The 22,234-nt window shown below is 63.9% G+C and overlaps 5 protein-coding genes across 5 annotated transcripts; all 5 read right to left on the bottom strand.

The window, feature by feature from the left end:
- Positions 1-362: 362 nt before the first annotated feature.
- Positions 363-1,951, bottom strand: EMIHUDRAFT_432404 (hypothetical protein). The gene is made up of 6 exons (XM_005770763.1): positions 1,461-1,951; positions 1,262-1,358; positions 1,127-1,160; positions 939-1,000; positions 832-857; positions 363-669 (listed from the first exon to the last, which is right to left on the bottom strand). Exons 1-6 carry the CDS (start codon positions 1,911-1,913, stop codon positions 571-573), a joined length of 771 nt encoding a protein of 256 aa, XP_005770820.1. The 5' UTR covers positions 1,914-1,951; the 3' UTR covers positions 363-570.
- Positions 1,952-6,874: 4,923 nt separating this feature from the next.
- On the bottom strand, positions 6,875-7,916 carry EMIHUDRAFT_425971 (hypothetical protein). The gene is made up of 2 exons (XM_005770762.1): positions 7,452-7,916; positions 6,875-7,375 (listed from the first exon to the last, which is right to left on the bottom strand). Exons 1-2 carry the CDS (start codon positions 7,806-7,808, stop codon positions 7,127-7,129), a joined length of 606 nt encoding a protein of 201 aa, XP_005770819.1. The 5' UTR covers positions 7,809-7,916; the 3' UTR covers positions 6,875-7,126.
- A 2,860-nt stretch (positions 7,917-10,776) lies between these two features.
- Positions 10,777-13,597, bottom strand: EMIHUDRAFT_96114 (hypothetical protein; the record flags this gene model as incomplete). The annotated part of the gene is made up of 2 exons (XM_005770761.1): positions 10,777-12,111; positions 12,290-13,597. 2 exons carry the CDS (start codon positions 13,595-13,597, stop codon positions 10,777-10,779), a joined length of 2,643 nt encoding a protein of 880 aa, XP_005770818.1.
- A 4,602-nt stretch (positions 13,598-18,199) lies between these two features.
- EMIHUDRAFT_61670 (glutathione peroxidase) lies at positions 18,200-18,514 on the bottom strand (the record flags this gene model as incomplete). Its single annotated transcript, XM_005770760.1, has 1 exon — positions 18,200-18,514. A coding segment is annotated over one exon (315 nt), but the record flags the coding sequence as incomplete, so codon positions are not given.
- A 201-nt stretch (positions 18,515-18,715) lies between these two features.
- EMIHUDRAFT_308569 (hypothetical protein) lies at positions 18,716-19,288 on the bottom strand (the record flags this gene model as incomplete). The annotated part of the gene is made up of 1 exon (XM_005770759.1): positions 18,716-19,288. The coding sequence occupies one exon, from the start codon at positions 19,286-19,288 to the stop codon at positions 18,716-18,718; it is 573 nt and encodes a 190-aa protein (XP_005770816.1).
- Positions 19,289-22,234: the final 2,946 nt, after the last annotated feature.

The following is a 22,234-nucleotide window of genomic DNA, read 5'->3' as shown; positions in this document are numbered from 1 at the left end:
GGGTGCGGGCTGCATCGCTGTGCGGCGTGCGGGGACTGCGCGGCGTGCACATGTACATGTTGTGCATGTCCCTTGCATGTGCTCTGTGCTGTGTGCAGGCAGACTGGACAGCGGACTGAACGGATGGCGGCCGCGCGCGCAGCGTGCCACGCGCGCGCCTCGTGCAGTGCAGGATCTGCGTCGTGTCAGGCGCGAGGCGGCAGGGGCGCAGGCATGCGGGCTGAATGTTCAGAACAGGCAGGGCTGCTGTGCAGGCTGCATGCACAGCCTGCACAGCAGCCCCCTGCTCGGGTAACACGAGCGCGTGCTCGGTGGCCTGCGCGCGCGGCGTGCCGCCACGCGCGCCTCGCGGTGAAGCGTCCTGCCGGGCGTTCCAGTCTTAATCTACTATCTCTACCCCAACGATCTCCTGTTCTTGAGCGCAGAGATGTCCATTACTCTCCACACTGCACACACCCTTCGCTCCCGTAATGATTGTGCACAGTACCGGGGGTAATAGTTCTTGTGAGCTCTGCCAAGCCCCAAGCAGCCTACTGTACAGCTCCTCCCCGGACGCGTGCTCGGTTCGCTTCAGCCACTCTCGAGCTCCGGTCTAGCACCGGGGGAGGTTGGTGTCCCCGCGGGAGGGGCGAGCAGCGACTCGGTGAGCGGCGCGAGGAGGCCTCCCGCCTACCCGAGATCGAGCCGAGATCGAGCCGAGATCGAGCCGAGATCGAGCCGGGATCTCCCGCCTAGCGAGGGGTGCCGCCCTCCCCCGCAGGTCTCTGGTCACCGCGCCGTGCGGAAAGCGCACACGCGTGTGCAGTGGGCTGAGAGGCGGGCGGTCTTTGCCTCCGACGCGATAGGCCGCAAGGCGCCTGGCCGGCGACGGGGCGGGCGGGGCAGATGAGTGCTGGCCGCGCCCCTGTGTCGGGCGGCTGGCGAGGCTGCCCACGCACCGCGCTTGCCGAGCTGGTTCACCGTCACGCAAAGCATGGTTGCGAAGAGAGCCGGGCCGTAGCTGCGGGGAGGGGCGGAGGAGGCGAGGAGGGTGGAGGCGAGGTTGAGGAGGCGAGGAGGCGCAGAGGGGCGAGGAGGGGCGAGGAGGGGTCTGCACAGGCGCATCGGCGGCTAGGGCGGCACACACATGCCTCCGCCCGCCATGGCGCCGATGGCGGCGCCTGCGCACGAGGGAGGGTGGCGAGGTGCAGCCGAGGTGCGGCCGAGATCCGACGGAGGTTCTGAGCGAGGTGCAGCCGAGTTGTCTCCCGGACGGCGGCGCCTGCCCAGAAGGAGGTTGACGAGACTGTCCCCTTGAGGACGGCGTTCGTGTAGCCGCCTCCAGACCGCCAGAGGACTGCGCTGCAGATGAAGCCGACCTGCCCGCGGGAAGAGCGGCTCGAGCTCCCGCAGGCCCCCTGGGGAGGGCCGCTAGGCCCGGTTGGGGGCTCCTAACTGCGCGGCTGCTGCTAGGGCCGCACCCCCTTTGGGATCTGCGCGGTGGCACGGGCTGCGTCGAAGGAGAGGGGGCCATTCAGCTCGCTGAACATAGAGCAGATGGTGCATATGCAGGCGCCGAGTGTCACCATGCACATCGACTTGACCGGCGCTGGCGTACTGGAGGTTGACCGCTCGGTGCCGAGGAGTGTGCCGCACAGGAGCGCAAATAGCAGCCGCCGGCACATGTCCGCCTCGAAGCTGCTCAGCCCGCCGAGCTGCGCATATCGCCGGTACCAGCACGGGCTGCGATCAGCGCCGTAATGCGCGTTCGGAAACAGCTCTGCCCGCTGGGTCAAGTCGCACGCAGGCAGCCAGCGGGGTCCCACGAGCGCAAACGTGCTGAACATCAGCATGGCGCTGCCGATGACGGCGTACGCCGACTTCTCGAGCGCCGTTGCCTCGCTGCTAAAATACGCCTGAAACTTGGCTAACATGATGTTTTTTCGTTGCAGAGCGCGCACAAACAGCAAACACTCTCAAGCCTGGCGCCTGGAACCGGGACCGGTCCTTTGTGGGTCCAGCCCCAGAGGCCTGGCGAGTGGAGGCGCGCGCGCGCCGTCGTCGTTGCCACCACACCCTGGCGCCACAACACATCGCGCGTTGCCCTCCTTGACGCGCGCTCTCTCTTGGTCTCTTGGAGCAGAGCCTGGCGAGTCCTCGAAAGAGCCACCTGTGGGGCCTCGGAGAGGGTACCCTGGGTGTGCGCTCCGGTTTTTCGGGTATACCTGAGAATTCTCGGGTATCCCGCCCGGGTTTTACCCGGCCGGCCACCTGGGTCGGTCCGAGGGTGTTCCAGGAATGATCAGAATGGCGAGGGCCAGAACGTGTTGCATGTACATGTGCATGTGCATGCACATGCACTAGTAAACTTAGAGCTTAGTCAGAACGGACCCCAGTTGCCGTTCCTGTGTGTCTCGCGCCTTGCGGGGGGGGAGCGGAAAGGAGGAACCTCTTCCCAAGAGCACCACTCTTGGAGCGCCGCCACTACCACCCAGAGCGCTGCAAGCAGCGCCGGGCAATGACGGCTTACCGCCCACCCAGCCCTGCCATCTCAGCTCGCAACAAAAACCAAACTTCGCTAATTTCCTTTACGTTGGGTCTGTCGGCCCGACCGAGGGCACCCCTCCCTGCGCCGTGGTTACGACACCTGCTGCGAAGTTTCCGCTCTCGTGCGCTCCGCGTGCTACGTTCCGGATGACTTCCTCGGCTCTTGCAACAGGCAATCCCATTGCCGCCGCCATGGCTTCTCGTGTCCGCGGTGTGGGCAGTGGGGACCCGCTGGACCTTGGAGCTCCGTGTTGGTTGGCCAAAGTACAGGTTTCGATCCGGGCCACCGCAAATTTTGATCAGCAAATTTCGAGGGGCGGCCGCAAATTTTGAGGTAGATTTTTGTCAGTGGAAACCACTTCACAGCTATGCCTTGCTCCTTTAGGTGCTCTTAATATGTTCTTGAACTCACCCGTCCCTGACTGCCTGAGTATACTCCTTTCGTATTGTCTTGTACTCGGCGTCCTGTGGGTGTGTTCACAGTCTTGTGTGAATTTCGACGCCGCCGAAATTCAAGGTCCGTCGGTCTCCTTTGACCGCGGCGTTAGAGAGATCCTTTGCTTGTCATGCTTTTTGGCTTCTCTCTGGCGCTCCCGCTCCTGGCCGGCGTGTATACGCCGACAATTTTTGATTGTCAAAGCGTGTCCGTCTTGGGACTTGGCACAGAATAGCCGTGAATCACCAGGACACGTCCACGCCGAGCTGACTGCGGCGCGAGCTCGCCACACCCGCCGATGCCGAGCCCGGAGCCGCTCCTCTCGAGCGCCAAGCGTGCCTCGACATCGAGCCTACCCACCGCGGCCGCGCACGCCAGGCGTGACAGCGCGTGCCGCCTGTGCTGTGGCCATCTCGGACGTTCAAGCGGCGCCAGCCAGCGGCTCGGCCGCGCATCCTTCACACACGCCGCCACGACCAAGCTGAGCGGGCCCGGTGTCGAGTCATGGTACGAGCTGCATGTGAGGGGCGGCTGTGTCCACAGCAGGTCGACCAGGTGGACGTCAAAGCTTGCCGTCGGCGTGCTGTCGTGGCGAGAGCGCGAGACACCTTCAGAGGAGCCGAGTGCAGTGGCGAGCCAGCGGCTACCAGGGCCAAGAGTGGGCTTCATCATCCAAAATAAGGACGGTCTGGAACAGCTCAGGCTTGATACTGATGGGCCTTGGCCAGGAGAGCGGCAGGGAAGGCGAGGTGGTGAGATGGGAAGCCGCTTTGTCGGCACCTGGACGTGTCGCGATGAAGATGAATTGAAGTGCCAAGAAGCGCCGTTTGCGGCTAGTGCTCAAAACCTCGGGAGAGAAGGCCTACATATTATGACTGAATCCATGCACCTGGTACATGAGGGCTGCGAAACAGGACATATCACGGTCGTTGGCGCCGGTAATGACCTCCGGAAATCCTCGCAATCGCCTCGGATGGGGTCCACCGGAGACAATCTCGAGCCCTCTCCGTGGCATCACGAGCCGGTATGAGCCTGAAGACCCAATATTCGTGCGGTCTGGCACACTTCAGACCTGCTCCTGGTAGGCCTGGGCCAGAAGAGCGACAGAGAAGGCGAGGTGGTAAGCTGAGAGCAGGAAATAGCGCTTCGTGGCACCTGCTTCGCGACAAGGTCACACGCGGACTCTCCAGCCTCTCAGCTCACGAGCTCGCCTTCTCTGTTGCTCTCCTGGCCCAAGGCCCATCAGTAGCAAGCCTGAGCTGTCCAGACCGCACTTATCTCGGGTCTTCAAGCTCACTACACACCGGCTCGTGATGCTACGGAGAGGGCTCGAGATTGGTCCCGCCCGGTGGACCCCATCCGAGCCGATTGCGAGGATTTCCGGAGGTCATTATCGGCGCCACCGACCGTGATATGTCCTGTTCCACAGCCCGCATACACCAGGCGCATGGATGAAGTCATAATATGTAGGCCTTCTCTCCCGAAGTTTTGAGCAATAGCCGCAAAAGGCGCTTCTTAAGTGGCCGTTTCGGAGCACCGTGTTGCCTTCGGTGGCAACGGTGGCAGGGTGGTGTGGCGCGAGAACAACCTCGACCCGCGAGCCCTTGCTTGGCATGCCAGTAGGGGCATGTCATGCCGTGCCAGGAAGGTCGGTATTTCCACCTCTAGAGCCTGGGGCGGTGAGACTCAGCGAGATTACTGCGTTTTGCCGACTCGCGCCCCGTCTGCTGCACGAGCCAAGGCGCACGTCAGGCACCGTGGGGGGCGCGCAGGAGCGTCTGACACCGTTCATCCGACTAGAGAGTTGTAGTACGGAGTCCGTACTGCAACCCCAAAGTCCGACAATCGATGTCAATTGCTCTTCCGCGCCCTCCACGGCGCGCACCGTTCTGGGACTTGCACACCCCTCGCGGCCCGTCTGCTGGATGGAGCCGACATCACTGCCTAAGCCTCGACGGCTCCATGGCCGGCATGTTGGGTACTATACGGGCGGCGGGAAGTGCGCTTCCTGCCAGGCGCTAGCGGTGGAGCTTGGCTGGCTCGATACTGTGCACTCAGGCCCGGTGAACCAGACGGGCTGCGTGGTGACGACGCGCCGGATGCCGTGCCGACGGCCGACAAGATGCCCGACGCGACGGGTGGGACCATGTCAAGCCGGACGGGGCGGTGTTATTTAGCCGCAAGTCTTACCGGGAATGCACGCAGCGCCAGAAGGCCGCGGTGTGGCTCTGCGAAGGCTGCCACACGCACCAGCGCACCACAAGCATGCTTGCCCGGAGGGCCGGTCTCTGCTGGTTGGGTGAGCGGTGGGGGAAGATGCTGTGCAGACCGAAGTAGTGCGTATTATCGCTTCTAGCTTGGAGTGTGTGGTCTCTACAACCCCTACACCACATCCCACACCGGTAGAGCTCGACTGCACCTCGGCAAGCATACGAGAAAAAAATTGCGACTGATTGCGACGCCTACTGACACAAGGATAGAGGCGGCGAACACCCAGGTGCGCAGGGACATCGCGACTCTGCCCGCTCGCTCGACCCTTTTGCCGCGTCCGAGAGGGCGCCGGCCGCGTGTAAGAGGTGGCTGGCGCCCTGAGGCGGCAATTGGTGGCGTGGGGAGTGCGGAGAACGCTACTGGCGGCGCGACAGGGCCTCTCTCGGTTGCGTGTGCCGCCCATCGGCACGCGGGTGCGCAGACATCGCGACTCTGCCCGCTCGCTCGACCCTTTTGCCGCGAGAGGGCGCCGGCCGCGTGTAAGAGGTGGCTGGCGCCCTGTGAGGCGGCAATTGGTGGCGTGGGGAGTGCGGAGAAAACGCTACTGGCGGCGCGACAGGGCCTCTCTCGGTTGCTGCCCATCGGCACGCGGGTGCGCAGACATCGCGACTCTGCCTTTCGCTCGACCCTTTTGCCGCGAGAGGGCGCCGGCCGCGTGTAAGAGGTGGCTGGCGCCCTGAGGCGGCATCTGGTGGCGTGGGGAGTGCGGAACGCTACTGGCGGCGCGACAGGGCCTCTCTCGGTTGCGTGTGCCGCCCATCGGCACGCGGGTGCGCAGACATCGCGACTCTGCCCGCTCGCTCGACCCTTTTGCCGCGAGAGGGCGCCGGCCGCGTGTAAGAGGTGGCTGGCGCCCTGAGGCGGCAATTGGTGGCGTGGGGAGTGCGGAGAACGCTCTACTGGCGGCGCGACAGGGCCTCTCTCGGTTGCGTGTGCCGCCCATCGGCACGCGGGTGCGCAGACATCGCGACTCTGCCCGCTCGCTCGACCCTTTTGCCGCGTCCGAGAGCGCCAGCCGCGTGTAAGAGGTGGCTGGCGCCCTGAGGCGGCATTTGGTGGCGTGGGGAGTGCGGAACGCTACTGGCGGCGCGACAGGGCCTCTCTCGGTTGCGTGCGCCCATCGGCACGCGGGTGCGCAGACATCGCGACTCTGCCCGCTCGCTCGACCCTTTTGCCGCGAGAGGGCGCCGGCCGCGTGTAAGAGGTGGCTGGCGGCCTGGCGCCCTGAGGCGGCATTTGGTGGGGTCAGTGTGCGGTGCTGAGTCTAACTCGTCGGCGTTGGGGCCAGATCCCAGCGCAGAACTCTGCAACGCTGGCATACAAACACAAGAAGACTAACCCTAACCCTAACCCTAACCCTAGGTCAGCGTGCGGTGCTGAGTCTAACTCGTCGGCGTTGGGGCCAGATCCCAGCGCAGAACCCTGCAACGCTGGCATATACAGACACAACAAGACTAACCCTGACCCTAACCCTGACCCTAACCCTAACCCTACCTAACCCTAACCCTCTAATCCTAATAACCCTAACCTATAGCTATAACCCCACCCCCCAACTCCACACCGCAAATTTGAAAGATCTTGATAAAAATCAGGCCCGACTGCAAATTTCTTCAAAATTTTCGCAGGCGCTCTGCGCCTGCAGATTTTGAGGATAAATTCGACAAAATTGGTACCTGGCCCAACGTGTTGGCCCCCGTTGGCGTGGCGCGCGGGCCTCTCCTCTCGTCTCCACGACTCCACCCGCACATATCCCGGACTTCCTTCCTTCACTTATTTTTCTGCATGCCTGGGGACGACCTGACTGCTGACACGATCGAGACCCAACAGCTAGTCCTGCCACATTGCCCGACCCTTCACAATACCGTTCCTGGCAATCTGTCCAACGTCCCCGGCTCACCGACGCCGCCCGTGCCCCTTGCCGCCGCCCTTGCCGCCGCCCTTGCCGCCGCCCTTGCCGCCGCCCTTGCCGCCGCCCTTGCCGCCGCCCAGCGAGAGCAGCTCGACCTCGAAGAGGAGCGTGGCGTTCGGCGGGATGTCGGGCGGCGCGCCGCGAGCGCCATACCCGAGCTGTGGCGCAATCTTCAGCCGGCGGCGCTGGCCAACCTTCATACCCTCGATGCCGAAGTCCCAGCCCTTGATCACCTGTCGGCGTGGCGGGAGGGGCGACGTGGGGTGGAGCAGCGGGCGTGGGCAGAGGGACCCGGGCCGGCAGGGGCACCTCTCCAGAGCCGAGCTTGAAAGAGATCTGGCCCGCGTCGAACTGGCGGCCGGTGGTGAGGGTGCCTGCATACTTCACCCGGACTTTGGCGCCTTTGGAGGCGCCCGGTCCCGACAGCGCCGCCTTGGAGAGCTCCAAGCACTCAATGCCCGCGCCCAGCTTGCGCCAGCCCCCCGCCGCGGGGGCAGCCGCCGCCGCGCCGCGTGGTGCAGTCGTGGGGCGAGGCGGCTCATCGCGGTAGTAGCCGAGGCCCTGCGGCCCCTTCTTGAAGACGCAGCCGCGCCTCGCACCCGAGAAGCGCTTGGCGGCAGCAAAGGCGGCCGGCTCAGCGCTGGGCTCTGGCTTGGCCTCCTCCATTGGCTTGGCCTTCTTCGCTGCCGGCGCCGGCGCGGCGGCGGGAGGCGCCGCTCGCTTGGAGGCCGCAGGCTTCGCCGCCGCCGCCGCCGCCGCCGCCGCCGCCGCCGCCGCCGCCGCCTCCTCCTCCTCCTCCTCCTCCCCCTCCTCGCTGTCGTCGTCGCTGTCCTCCTCCTCCTCGCCCTCCTCCTCCTCCTCCTCCTCCTCCTCCTCCTCCTCGCCCTCCTCCTCCTCCTTCTCCTCGCCGTCCTCGCTCTCGTCCTCGAGGAGCGCGTCGATGATGCGCGACACCAGCGCCGATTTGGGTCCCTCTGCGCTGAGCTCCATCTCGTTGCACGTATCGCGGAGCTCAGTGATCCCTCGGCTCATCAGTTCCCGCCGCACCTCTTCGGGTGTCATCTCCTCGCCGACCTCCGAGCCGTCCTCCGAGCCGTCCTCCGGGCCGCTCACCTCTCTCTCCTCGTCGGCCGCCTCGCCGTGGCTCGCACCCTTTGCAGACGATGACTCGAGTGGCGGAGCCTCGCCGCGCAGGTGGCCCACAATCTGGATGGCTCCAGCCCCGCGTCGGAAGAAAGTCACGTCGCCAGCAAATGGCTGCTGCAGCTCCATGTGCGACACGCCGTCGGCGGAGAGGGTTCCAAGGAGGAAGCCGCTCCCTCCGCTGTCACTTCCCGACGACACCCAGAGCGAGGCGCTCTCGCCGGTTGTGGAGGCGGAGGTGAGAACAAGCACGGAGCCGCGTGGCAGGCGCTGCGTGGCGTAGGCGTCAGAGTCGAGCGTCGCCGCCCAGAATGTGGGAGGCGCGTCCAGAGCGAGTGACATTCGTCGCGTCGCCGGGGCGTCGCGGTGCATTTCTTTTTTGAGAGCGCCTTCGAGTATATATTTCTTTTCCCTCCCTCGCCCCCAGCTACCTGGCGGGGCTGAGTGTCTCGTGAGTTTGTGTGTCTCTGTCGCTCCAGGGTGCCGTCATCTCCTGTCTTGCGTCCACCCGCACCCAATCAATACCCGCCCGCCCGCCCGTACGCCGCCCGCGCTGGCGGTGCCAGTCCGAGCCTGGCTGTGGCTGTTCTTCCCCTTCCTAACTAACTTGAGCACTTGAGCACTGGAGAGGGTCGATTCCGCATGGTACGGGACCCCTCGATCGTCTCGCCCTCCCTCACTGGTGTGTTCATTGGGGGGGGGTCATAACAAACACGGTACAGGATCGAGGTGCACGCTGCTGAAGCAGTGTCGTCCCCCCTCTCCATCGTCTCACTGGGAGACGTCGGCGGTGATGGCGGTGTGACCGATCGAGCTACAAGAGGAGGTTGTTCAGCAGGATCCAGGATAGAGTCTCGTGCACTACCTCACTGGGCCTGAGATCACTAACTAGCACACGGCACACACACCAGCATCTCCTTCCTCCGGGACCCCGCCCTCCACCCCGTTGACCGAGATCCCATCCCATCCCATCCCATCTCAGCGGCGGGAGGTTTTGTAGCGCACATGACCAGAGAGGTCAGAGAGCACCCCCGGCGGGTGGTCCCCGGGAGCGGGACGCGGTTGGGACTCTCGGGTGATTTGAGGCCAAACTAGGCGTATGCCGTATGCATTGATTCAAATTAGTGAACAGTACAATCTCAATTTTTTTGCTGTTTACTCTGCGAAAGACACGACTCTCCCCCTCCCGTCGCTTGTCCCCCTTGGCGCGGCGCGCCTCTCCCCCCTGCCCTGGAATCGCGTACAAGCTGAGGCTACCGTAGGCCACACTAGCGTCGCTGGGGGTTCCCTGCCCTAACCCCTAAGTGGGAAGCTGGCCGCTGATCCGAAGACCGACTGCACCAGGGGTTGCTAATATCGCGGGGCTCCTGGACGGGCGATGAAGTTCGCCTTGAATCTCTCGTCTCGCTTTCCCTCCGACTCGCGTCCGTCGGGGGTACTCCCTGTCTTGGGCTCTTGGCTCTCTGATCTCCCCCCCCCTCCCCCCCCCCTCCTACCTCTCCGGGAAGGGATGCGCACTGCTATCCCTAGAGGGGGGTCGGGCGGTGTGGGCATTAATTCGGTGTTGGTGTTTGGTGGCGCTATGGCTATGCACGGTCACCCCCGGACGATCGACGGAGTGGGCCGAAGGACAGAGGCGTGCTTGTGTGGGGGCGCGCGGGCGCCCACTCAGGCTCAGCCTCCGTTGTCTCAGCCTTCAGTTCACCTCTCCTAGCGCCCGGTTTGGTGTGGTGACCTTCATTTCGGGGTCGAAGGTGCTACACACACTTGCCCCCTGGTGGCTGGCATTGAACGGTTTCCAAAAGAATTTCGGCAAAAAATCTCCTTTCTTTTTCGGAGAGAGAGAGATGGGCGGGTCGAAGGTGCTACACACACTTGCCCCCTGGTGATGGGCGCTTCGGGGCGTTGCTCGAGGAGGCGGCGAAGTTTTTGTTTTAAAGTTTTTTGTTTTATTTTTGTGGCAACAAAAAAGAAATACCGAGGATAATACAGTGCGCACAAGCTGCGTGCGGCACAGGCGCGGGCTCGACGTGAGGCAGGCGACTGTCGCGGAGTGCGGGCTGCATCGCTGTGCGGGGATTTTTACCGTCCGCGGCGTGCGTGGAGAAGGGCATGAGAGTTGAGAGGGGCCGGCCGTGCGTGGCTCGGCGTGTGGGAGTGTTGGGGTGCCCGGTACCGCGCCGGTATAGGCAATAGGGGCGCGTGAGAACTGAGATGGTGCCCGAAGGGCGATCATTTATTTTGGGTTGCTGAAGAAACTATTGTTCTCACAGCTTAACAGTACAATATCAACACACACAGGTGCAGAGGGGCTATCTACAGATCGATCCATCCACTCCACACATCAGTTCACGTATCATGTTTCGCAGCTGCGGCCTGCGCTGCGCAGCGCGAGCGCGCGCGGGGGGGAGGTGGGGGGGGGGGGGGGGCAGCACCCCACATGGGGTGCGAGCTCTCTGCCTCTCTTGCGAGCTCTCTCTGCCTCTCTCACTCACCCCGTGGTGGCGGGAGGCGGCATGGTATGGATGTGCGAGATCCAGCGCCCGCCGTCGAGGCCGGCCGCGCCCTCGAGGAGCGCGTGCGGCAGGTGCTCGACGGTCCGCGTCTGCGCGTCGCCCAGCTGCTCGAAGACGTCGCTCCAAACGGACGCGAAGGGCTGGAAAAGGCCGTCGATGTGGTGCTCGCCGATGGCGCGGCCCTGTCCGGCCGAGGGGTCGCTCCGGCGCTTGTCGAGGATGCCCGCCTCCACCTCCGTCTTGCGAAGCTGCTGCGCGTACATCCGCTCCTCGAGCGTCAGCGCCGATACGATGCGGTACGTGTGGACCGACGAAGCGGTCTGGCCCGTCCGCCACACCCTCCCGCAGACCTGCTTGTCGAGGGCCGGGTTCCAGCTCGGCTCCATGATGACGAGGCGCGAGGCGCCGACGAGGTTGAGCCCCGTGCCGCCAGCCTTGGTTGAGAGCAGGAACACGAAGCTCCCGCTGTTGGGGCGGTTGAAGTCGTCGACCATGGCGGTGCGTTGGGCCGCCGGCACCTTCCCATCGAGCCGCGCCGCCGGCCAGCGCAGCTGCATGCACATGTCGTCGAGAAGGTCCAGCATGGATGTGAAATTCGACGCGATCACCACCTTGTCTCCGTGCGCGCGGAAAGAGCGCAGCAGCTCGCGGAGCACCAGGAGCTTGCCCGACCACGCCCACAGGCCGGCGCTGTTTTGCGGATCGAAGCCGTCTGGCCAGACGACACCGCCGCTCGCATCGTCGCTGCTGCCGCCGGCTTCGTCATCGTCGTCGTCTGACCACGAGTTGAGGCCGTCGACGCCCAACGGGCAGCTGGCCGAGCTTGCGCTCGCCTCCGGCCGCCGAGCAGCCGTCTCGGCTCGCCGGCGTGCAACCAGGTCGTTGTGGTCGAAGAAGACGCTGAAGGGGTGCGCGCAGACCTTTTGCAGCTGGGCAATGGCGGCGAACGCGGCGTCAGATCGAGACCTGCTGCTCCCGCAGCCGGCTCGGAGCGTTTCGCGGCGGCTCTCGAGAAAGAAGGAGTAGAGTGCGGTTTGCAGCGGCGTCAGCCGCACGACAATCACCAGCGAGACGAGGGGAGGCAGCGACTTCTCGTTGATCTCTGCGCCGCGCCGGAGCATCACTGTCTCGAGCCGGCGAGAGAGCTCGAGCAGCTTGGCTGCGGCAAACTCCTTGTCGGCCCGGCTGGCCTCCCTCCCGTCTGACGCCCCATCCTGCGCGCGCGCGATGGGCTTGACGAAGGTGGAGGCGAAGCTCGCCCGGGAGCCCACAAAGGGGCCGGCACCGACGAAGGTCAGCAGGGAAAAGAACTGCGCGGCGGGGCGTGGGGGGAGAGGGGGTCGGGGCTCGGGCGTGCACGAGGAGCACGGTGCAGGGACGCGGGCAGCGATCCTATACCTCGGCTACATCTCGGCTACCATCTCGGCTACATCTCGGCTACATCTCGGCCTCCCACAAGTCATTCTGCAGCGGAGTGCCAGTAAGCACCAGGCGCCGCTTGCATGCGAGCGCGTGCAGTAGCGTGAACGTTTTGGCCTTGTGGTTCTTCAGCCGCTGGCCCTCGTCGCACACGAGCAGCTCGATCGACATCGACGACAACTCCGCCATGGCCTCTGGCCGTATCGCGAAATCGTACGACGTGAGCAGCAGATGCTTTCCCGAGTGCTTGAAGTCCTGCAGGGCGTGTATCGCCTTGCGCCCCCCTTGGCTGGCGACCGCCAACGCGTGAGGCAAGCGCCCGCCGAAGAACTTGGTAATCTCGCCACTCCACTGCCCGAGCAAACTCGGCGGCGCCAGGAGCAGCGCCTTGCGGCGGTGTCCGCGCGGCCCGCCGAGGTAGCCGCCACGCAGCATGGCGTGAATCGTTGCCAGCGATGTGAGCGTTTTGCCCAAGCCCATGAAGTCCGCGAGGATCGCACCAAAGCAGGCGCCAGCCGTTCCGCTCGGCGCCCCCAGCGGCGAGTTGCCATCGACGAGCGCCTTGAGAAGAAATCGGACGCCTTCCCGCTGGTGCGGCCGCAGCTTCTCGTCGAGCCACGACTCAACCAGGTCGGAGTAGTCGGATCCGCGCTCGCCCGCTTCGCCGAGAGGCCCGGCCGCTGCAGTGGGAGCGTGGCCTCGCGCTGCAGTGGGAGCTGCTCGCGCTGGCGGGGGGAGGGTCGGAGGAGGCGGATCGGCAAGACTGAAGAGCGTCGCTGGAGCAAACTCCCAGCTCGATCCAGAGGCGGGGCCGCACGGCGCTGGAGCGACTGAGGCCTCGGCAGCCGCCTGCGGTAGTTGCGGCCGCCCAAAGGGCGACCGGACTGCGCCGTGCTGGCGGGCAAGCGGCGCAGGCGGAATCGGGTCCAGCGAAGAGGCGCCTGCCTGCGCGCGCTTCGCTTCGAAGGCAAGGCGCCGCCGAAGCGGCGGCAGAGGGCCGCTGTCGCCGGCGCCCACTTGTTGAGCATGTCCTCGCTCGATGCGCGCGATCTCTTCCATGAAGGTCGGGTCGTCGACCGGCAATTCGTCGTCGCCAAAGTCGAAGAGGGGCGGCATCGCCGGCCGACTCGCATCACCGGCGACAGGCTGTCCAGCCCGCAGAGCAGGTGGCGGCGGCGGGAGGTAGGCAGCAAACATCCCTGAAGCGTTGCGCTTGCCAAAGCCTCGCAGCGGCACCAGGGGCTGCCGCTCTGTGACAGGCGCCAACGGCGGTGGTGCTTGTGGGCGCTGCGGCTGTATCACGGTGGATCCCGCCTCTGCTGGAGGCTGCGCGGGCCGCCAGCGGAAGGGCGCAGACTCGCTGCCGCTGGAAAACATGCCGGCACAACCTGCCCCGTGTGTGCAGCTGTGAGCGCTGTCGGAGCGTGTTTCGACACCGATATCGTTCGCGGATCGACACACTTCACAGCCTTGTTATTGAGAAGAAAATACCTCCAACAGGTAATCATCGGGCGGGGCGCGGCGCGGCGGCTGCGCGAGGCGGCGGCGCGGCGCATCGGCGGGCGGCGCGGAGCGGGCCGGCGCGAACATCTGCTCTGATCAGGCCTCCGGCCTTTGAGGCAGGGCAATGGTCGCGCCGCCCTCGACTCAAGGGGCTGCCTTCCACACGTCGCTGCTCAGGCCGGGGGAGGGGGGGAGACCTCCTGTTCCTCGCGGAACGGGAGCAGCCCCCTCCTTGCCCGGTCTGCGAAGCAGGGCGGTGGTCGTGCCATCTTCGCTTCAAAACGACCACGCCGCAATCGTCGCCGGCGCGCGACACGTTCCCGGAGGCCGGACTGTCCTGGTCGAGAGTGTGTGCCGCCAAGGCGGGGCTACTTGGGGACAGTGCCGACGGGGCGCGGCTCGTGAGACGACTCCCGCGAAGGCACGGCTGGCATCCGTGGCGTGGGGCTCGCCTTCGAAAAGTCGGGCATGGCTCTCCCCGCAACTCTATCGCTAACACGCGCGCACCACCGAGACTGTGGTGGGCGCGCTGCGGTCGCACGTCTACCTCCGTCATAGTGCCACGACGTGCGGCCTAGAATTAGCACACGCGCCTCTGCTTGCATACACTCATACATTGGATTGTCATCGCCTGTGAGTGCGAGATTAGGGCTAGCCGCAGGCAGCTAGCCTCTGAGGAGGGCGTCCATAGACACCTCACTAGACCCCACACACGGTCTCGTCCGTGCCTCGCCGGCCGGAGAGATTGCTGGAGGTAGAGCAAGCCTGCTCTAGCCTCGCATGTCACTTCCTGTCGTCTGTTGTGTCGTTGTGCCCTTGTTTGTTCTCTTGGCACCGTGGAGTGCTGGGGGGGGCGACAGGGAGGATATGGCCTTGAGTTATGTGTAAGCCGACTCAGGGTGTGTGGCAGCCCGCTGGCTGTGTGTCTTGTGAGCTTGTTTGTGTCTGTGTGTCGCTCGTGCGTGTCGTCATCATCTGTCCAGCGTCCACCCATACCGCGTTGGTGTCCAGTCCGAGCCTGGCTGTTCTTCACCTTTCTACCTACCTACCTACAGGTAAGTGTAAGCGGAGCAGCTGAGTAGATACAGCGAATCCTTTGTGTTCACACCTGCAAGAGCAGGTGTGAACCGATTTCGGCCTTAGCCGTCGGTATGCCAATAGCGTGCTAGCCAAGTAGTACGCAGTTGGATTCCAGGGTGTCCCATCTGCCATCACAAGTTCGGCTGCCGACAGACAAGATTGTCCCTTAGTCGACAGCACCCGCCTTTGGACGGTGCTCTGACTGGCTTTGAGAATATATTTTTTCTTTTTGGTTCACATGGCTAGAGGTTGGCCTCCCACCGTTGTGAACATAGTCTGGCCCGAAGGAGCCGCTCGTCTCTTGTCCGGGCAAACGCGCGCCCGATAGCCCCATTAAGCACGTGTGAGGGGTATCCGAGCGCCGTAAACTCCCTGAGCTTGCTCGTCACGCTGAGCGTGAATCCCTCGTCATCGCTCGCCATTGCGACAACCTTGAGCAGTCATCCAACAACGATTCCCTCCTTCATTTTCGCGCATGTGAAGCTATCCCAACGATGGTAGCGCCACACCCGGGGTACCGCCTCGCACTCCTCGTTCACGTTCTTGAGTCTCGTCCGGAAGCTTCCGCTTGGGTCGAGCTCGAGAGTCGTTTCCAAGAAATGGGCGCTCTCTGCTGCCTCTAGCTTCAAAGGAGCCCAGGAGCATTCAGAACGGCGGAAGTCCTCCCGAAAGCGGTCGACATCCCACACACTATCGTCCTTTGCAGTTATCGTAATCACATCGTCCATGTAGCGTTTCATAAAATCCACTTGAGTGGTCCTGCTTTCGTCGGGCGCACACGCCTTTCCGGCTTGCGGCATCCACAGTGCATCACTGCCGCGGTTGCAGCTCGCACGGCGTGAGCCGCTGCTCGCGATGTCTGGCGGCAGCGGGCAGGAATCTGCCCGAGGGTCGGCTCCGGCTGGGCCAAAGGCGCCGCTCGCTCGCCAGGGTACTCAGCTGGGGCATGACTTAGTGAAATCCACACTGCGCTGCCCACACTGCCGAGGTGTGAGCTCAGGCAGGGGCTGTAAGGTAGTGAAAGACCTTCCCTGGGTCTGTCTCTCACACCCTCACTGTCGTCGCATGCGAGGTTCTTTCTTGTTTCTTACTTATCACCCTACTACTGTGAATAACTGAAGAATAACTGCCCGCTCCCGAGGTCTCGGAGAAACTTGTAGCCAGCGTATATATGTGTATTGGGAGACGAGGCCGCTATGTTTTTTTTCCAAAGACGGCGTCTTGTTTCAAGGAAAGTTACAACAAACACACAGGTACATACTTCTCCGGTGCCGCTGCCCGCTCTGAGGGAGGGTGTAGAGGATGTAGAGTGTAGAGCGCTGTAGAGCTGTAGAGATGTAGAGCGCTCTGGAGCGCTATAGAGCAATGTAGAGCTGTAGAGCTCTACATCCACCGCGTGACGAACTGCCTCCGTTGTAGAGCGATGTAGAGGCGCTCTACAACGTGAAATCTCTACAACAAACTCTACATCATAAGCGGCGAACGAGGCACGGTCGCTCTCCGACATGAGGCGCGTTGCACTTGCCAGTGCTGCCCTGGCCTTCTGTCTGCCCGCCCAATGGGTGGCAGGTGCCTCTGCTGCTGTGGCATGCCTCGCGGCTGCGACTGGCCGGCGCCTCGGCGCGTCAGCTCGGCTCGGCGTAGCGATCGTGGCCAGCGCAACTCGCTTGGACTCAACGCTCAGCCAGGAGCTCCCGCACGCGCTGGCGCGAGTCATGGCGCATGCAACGCGTCTAAATGCTCGCCTCGCCTCGCGCAAATGCGACCGTCCTCGCAGCCGACAGTCCACCGCCTGCTAAAGAAGCACAGCGACGAATGCGCCACCGGCGACGCACGGCAGGCTGGTCATGACGCAGTTGTAGGGTGTTGTGTGCCGTCAGAGTGACTCTCTGTGTGTCAGGGATAGTCAGGGCCGTCCATCAGAGCTCCAGTAAGCTCGGAGACACCCCATTAGTGCGACTCGACCTCTTTGAGTCACTGCCTTCCCGGCGGTTTGGCTGTAGAGCCTCTACAACAAACTCTACAGCAAAATCGCGCTCTACATCGCTCTACAACGCACGCAGTTCGTCCCGCGCCCGATGTAGAGCTCTACAGCTCTACAGCGCTCCAGAGCGCTCTACAGCTCTACAGCTCTACAGCTCTACAGCGCTTTACACTCTACATCCTCTACACCCTCCCTCAGTGCCCGCTGGCCTCGCTGCCCGCACCGCCGCTGTGCCCCCCCGGGGGGGGGGGGGGGGGGCGACAGACAGAGCTTTGAGAGAGGGAGAGAGGGAGAGGGAGAGGGAGAGAGAGAGAGAGAGTCGCGCCGGAGAGAGAGTGGTCGCACCGGATAGAGAGAGACAGGAGAGAGTAGAGAGTGTGTGTGTCGACTGTGTGGAGTCTCAGCATGGTGTGGAGAGAGCGAGGGAGAGAGCGCGGAGAGAGAGGGGGCTCACAGAGGGCGTGTGACGTGTCCCCTCCAACCCCTCGGCGGGCCGGGGGCGTCGGCGCCGGCCGAGACCGAGCGCGTCTCTCGCTTATATGTGTAATTGTGTACCTCGAGGTATTGTGACAGTGATTATTTAATAAATTAGGTGCATATATTTGATATTCGAATTTTGCTAGTGCAGACGAGGGCAGGGCAGACCCGGGGACGGCGGAGTCGGACCAGACGGCATCGGCCGCCGAGGGAACGTTGGGAAGAGGCACGAGGAGGGCGGCGACCTCAACCGACTATGGAGGACCCGTCACCAGATGACGCAGGGCAGAGAGACGACGGTGAGGCGGAGCAGTCGTGCAGGGCGAGACGAGGGAGGGAGCAGGACGTTGCGGAGAAGGGAGATCAGCAGGAGGATGTACGAAGAGATTAGGAGCAGCAGGGACCCGCGAGGGACCAAAATGTGGAAGACGGCTAGTGCTAGTCCCCCATCGGGAGGACGACCCCGGCTAGTCTCCGACCACAAAGAACCCTGCACAAAGATCGCAATGGCGGGGACCTGTTCCTTTTTACCCATCTCACAGTAGTGAGTAGAGGTGTCCGTTTTTTTTTGACTTCCTTTCACCTCCTGCTCTCTCCTATGCAACGTGGCTGTGTGTGTTTGGGTTTCTATGTTTGCGATTTGGATTTTGGATTTTCTACGACTCTTTGTTTATTTATTTATTTGATATTCGAATTTTCCGAGACCAGTGTACTGAAAACAGCCCCATTGCGCTCTCTCTCGACACGCAGTGCTGGCAGAATAATAAACAGATATGATTGCCCCAGGGCCGCCGGGGAGGATCGTCTCGTGTGAGGGCTCGGAGAGTTCGGGGCGGCGCCAGCTGTCCCGCGAGGGGAGGCTTTGCGGCGCCACCCGTCATTTCCCGAGCCTCTCCCGAATACTCCTACCACGGTCGCAGCCGCTGCCGGTGCCGCTACTCTGCGTCTTGGGCGGCCGACGACGCGTCGAGCAAGCGCTCGATGTCGGCGCGCAGAGCGAGCGGGCTGGTCGAGGGCGAGAAGCGGCGGCGCGGCTTGCCGTCACGGTCCACTAGAAATTTGGTAAAGTTCCACTTTATGGAGGAGCCGAGCCCATCGGAGAGGTGCCGCTTCAGGTATGTGAAGACGGGGTCTGCCGACCGCCCGTTGACGTTGACCTTCGCGTAGATGTCGAAGCGGGCACCGTACCCGTCGGCGAAGGCGCGGATCTCCTTGGGCGAGCCCCGCTCCTGCCGCCCAAACTGCAAACACCGTGTGTGTGTTAGAGGTGCGCGTGGTATTGTCCTCTCGCTTCTCCCAGTGTGTGTGCTAGAGATGTGCTTGGTATTGTTCGCTTCTCCCAAGGTCTGCTCGTGCGCCTGGTTGCACGGGAAGGCGAGGATGCGCAGGCCGCGCGCGTACAGCTCGTCGTGCAGCAGCACGAGCTCGCGGTAGTTGCGCGGCGTCAGGCCTCATTTGGAGGCGACGTTGACCACCAGGCAGACGCAGCCGGCGTGCTTCGAGAGCGGGACCAGCTCGGTGCTGAGCAGGTCGCGGGCGTTGAGGTCGAACAACGAGTCGGCGCGAGGCGACACGGCGCGAACCTCCTCCTCGTAGCGGACACCGCCGTTGGCGAGCGCCTGCAGCCACAGCTGCTGCTCCTTGGAGGATCGCGCGCAGAGAGTCAGCAGGTAGCCTGCCGAGTCGCGCGACCCGTCGCACATGGCTATGCGGAGCGAAAAGCAGTACTCGCCTGTCCTGCAGTCATCTATCTCTGTCACGATGCCAGTGCACGCTGAGATGGCGCGAGTGACGAGAGGCGCGTCGGCATCAGCAGATGCGTAGAGGTGAAGCTGGCCATCGGCGAGCACGACGAATCGCTCCGTCCAGGAGTTGCACAACCAACCTCGAGTCTGAAGCATCAGGAGCGAGTAGAAGACGCCGTTTTCGACGGCGGTGGCAGGGTGGCTGGACTCGTGCGGGGTGTCGTCCAGCGAGCCGCCGGCGATGGTGTCGATGCGCATGCGCATCGATTCAGCGGTCATTCTCGCCGCAGAGCTGCACCAACGCAAACGAACGCGTCCTGTGAGCTTGTGCGTGTGAGCGGCGACCAAGGAGTTGTAGATCACTATGATATGGCGAACAAGGTTGGGGCAGCAAAAGAATTCTACGGCAAACAAAAGAATTTTACGGAGAGTTGCAGGAAAAGAATTTTACGATGACTGGGCACGGGACTGGCAGGAAAAGAATTTTACAACAAAGCTCCCTCGCACAACACTGGGCACGGGACTGGCTCGCACTGGCACTAACACAGGTACACTGAAAAAGAAGAGTCAACCAACTGCAACTCGGACGGCGTTCGAGATCTTGCCGCAGTCTGAGCGACGGCTATACATTGATTCGCGTGACATCGAGGCACCTCCGCAACCAGAAAGAAGGGTGTCGGCGAGTGGAGCGTGGAGCAGCTGCAACAGACTGACAGCTCTCTCTGCGACACGGGCGTGTGCCCTACCCTCATGGCGCTGCTCGGCGGCCTGGGGAGTAGGGGGTAGGCGGTAGGGGGTAGGCGTTATGCCTGGATGTGCGCAGTGGGGTAGGGCGTTAGGGACCGGCACCGACCGGTCCGGTGCCGGCACCGGACCGGTAGGTAGGTTCTCGTGCCTTGCGGCCGGCGAGTTGCTCACTCGGGATGGTGTGTGGCGGCTGGCTGAGTGTGTCTGTGTGTTAGAGGATGTAGATAGAGTGTAGAGCGCTGTAGAGCTGTAGAGCTGTAGAGCGCTGTGGAGCGCTGTAGAGCGCTGTAGCGCTGTAGAGCTCTACATCCGCCGCGGGACGGACCGCCGCAGATGTAGAGCGCTGTAGAGGCGCTCTGAGGGGTCCCGTACCACGTGGAATCGACCCTATCCAGTGCTCAAGTGCTCACGGGTTCGAGGCCTTGGAGCACTTGGAGTGCAGTCGGTAACCTCACATCCAGGGCCGGTGAGCTGAGAAGCGCATCCAGCGGGCCGGATGATCGGGATCGGGCTACGGGCTAGAGAGCCCTGACCCCTAGCTAGGGGGGGTGCGCATTCGCCTTTCCCGGTACCCGGGTAGGTAAGATATCAGGGAATCGCGCGCGAAGGTCGTCTGCAGTTGCCAGTGCCGGTTCGGGCTCAGATCCCAGGCGCCCGCCCCGGCGGTTACGCGCTACGCGTCGCCGCCGATATGGCCTCGTACGACGCTGGCGTCGCCGCCGGCGTTCTCTCCGCCCTTCGTGCGGCAACGGGCCCGCTCGACAAGCAGGAGCTGGCGGACATCATCAACGGCGACTCGGCGCTGCGTCCCAATCAGAGAGATCCCAATCCAGTCCGAGTGACTCACAAGGATGTCAACAAGGTGCTGTGGGCGCTCCACCCCACCGGCGGCGTCGTCCAGGCCGAGCAGATGAACGGAACCCGCCCGACGTGGGTGGTGGGCAAGATTCCGCCGGCTGCAGCGCCGCAGGAGCAGGAGCAGCCGCAGCCGCCGCGCACGACGTTGTGCAAGGACGCGCTTTACTATTACAAGCGGGCAAGTCGGAGTCAGACCGCGGAGTCGAATCCAACGGTGGGCCCTCGAGAGCTGGTTCAGATCATGGAGGCCGCCTTTGCCGCCCTCCCTGACAATGAGCGCCGGCCGTTTGAGGAGCGGGCGGCTGCCGACGCGGCGGCGGCGGAAGAGGCGGCTCCAGCAGAGGCGCCGACAGGGGCGGGAGGAGCGTCGGCGCCGGCGGAGGAGGACTCGGACGAGGAGGAGGGGCGGCCACTCGCCGCACGCGCAAAGAAGCGCGCGCGAGGCGACCCGCAGCAGGCTGGCGAGGGAGGGAGGGGCGAGGGAGGGGCGGGCGGCGCAGAGGGAGGCGCCGGCTCCGACTCGGAGGAGGGCCGGCCGCTTGCCGCAAGGCGGCGGGGGGCGGCGGCGGGGAAGCCACCGGCGAAGGCGAACGCTTCGGAGAGCGTCGGTGGCGGCGAGGAGGAGGAGGAGGAGGAGGAGTACGACCCGGGGCTGGCGGTTGCGATGGCGCGGGCGGTGCTGGCCGCGAGCAAGCGCAACGACCCGGAGGGCGTGCTCTCCGTGTGCGGTGCCGTCGCTGCCTGCACTCGGGGAGCGCGGCGCCCTTGCGCTGCTAAGCCTCGCGCCTCGCGCTGCGCCTGCAGGCGTGGCCGTCAGCTGCGACTCTCCGTATGCCACGCAGCGAAAGGCGCACCTCGGGCTTGCGAGGCAGTAGTGATAACAATCATAACAAGAATGTTATTCTTCAAAGGCGTACCTCGGGCTTGCGAGGCACCCCGACGAGCTTCTCCTCTGCAGGGAGCAGCTCACAGCAGCTCACCCCACTCCAGGACCCCACTCCAACTCCGCTAGGCTGCTCCACCCCGATAAGCTCGGCGGCCGATTCGCGGGCGCAAAGAGGATGGGGTTACCAGATGCCGGTCTAAGACGAAACAATCGCATCTTGTCTGATGTCTGTCAGGCGCCAAGGAGGCGTTCCAGGCGCTGGTGCGCGCCTTCGAGACGCTGACGGCGCCGCCGGTGCAGGACGCTGGAGGCGGCAGGGGCAAGGGCAAGACGCCCAAGCCGCTCGCGCGCTCGAACGAGAACTGCTTCCGCACTCGCGTGCGCTGGCCACGCCGGGAGGCGGGCCGTGTCCAGGCACGTCCATCACACGTCCGAGACATGTCCATAGGTGCGATGCCCTCGCTGCGAGGGAGTGTGGGGCACGCCGGACTCTGGGCTGCAGCCGTACGAGTGCGCATCGCCCGCCCCAAAGGGGGAGAGGGGGCGAAGGGGGAGAGGGGGGGGTGGCGCAGCTGAGGGTCGTCCGGTCCCCGCCGCACCGCAGGTACTCGTTCCTGATGCAGGGGCTGCGCAGCTACACTTGCTGCGGCTGCCTCTTCTCGTTCGGCGTCATGTCCGCGCACCACCACTGCCCGCTCTGCCAGGCGAGGCCCCACCAGCCTCCCCCCCCCCCC

This window comes from Emiliania huxleyi, assembly GCF_000372725.1.
Source record: "Emiliania huxleyi CCMP1516 unplaced genomic scaffold EMIHUscaffold_4, whole genome shotgun sequence".
Lineage (NCBI taxonomy): Eukaryota > Haptophyta > Isochrysidales > Noelaerhabdaceae > Emiliania > Emiliania huxleyi.
The sequence above is the reverse complement of the archived record's forward strand: the minus strand, read 5'-3'. Positions and strand labels throughout refer to the sequence as shown.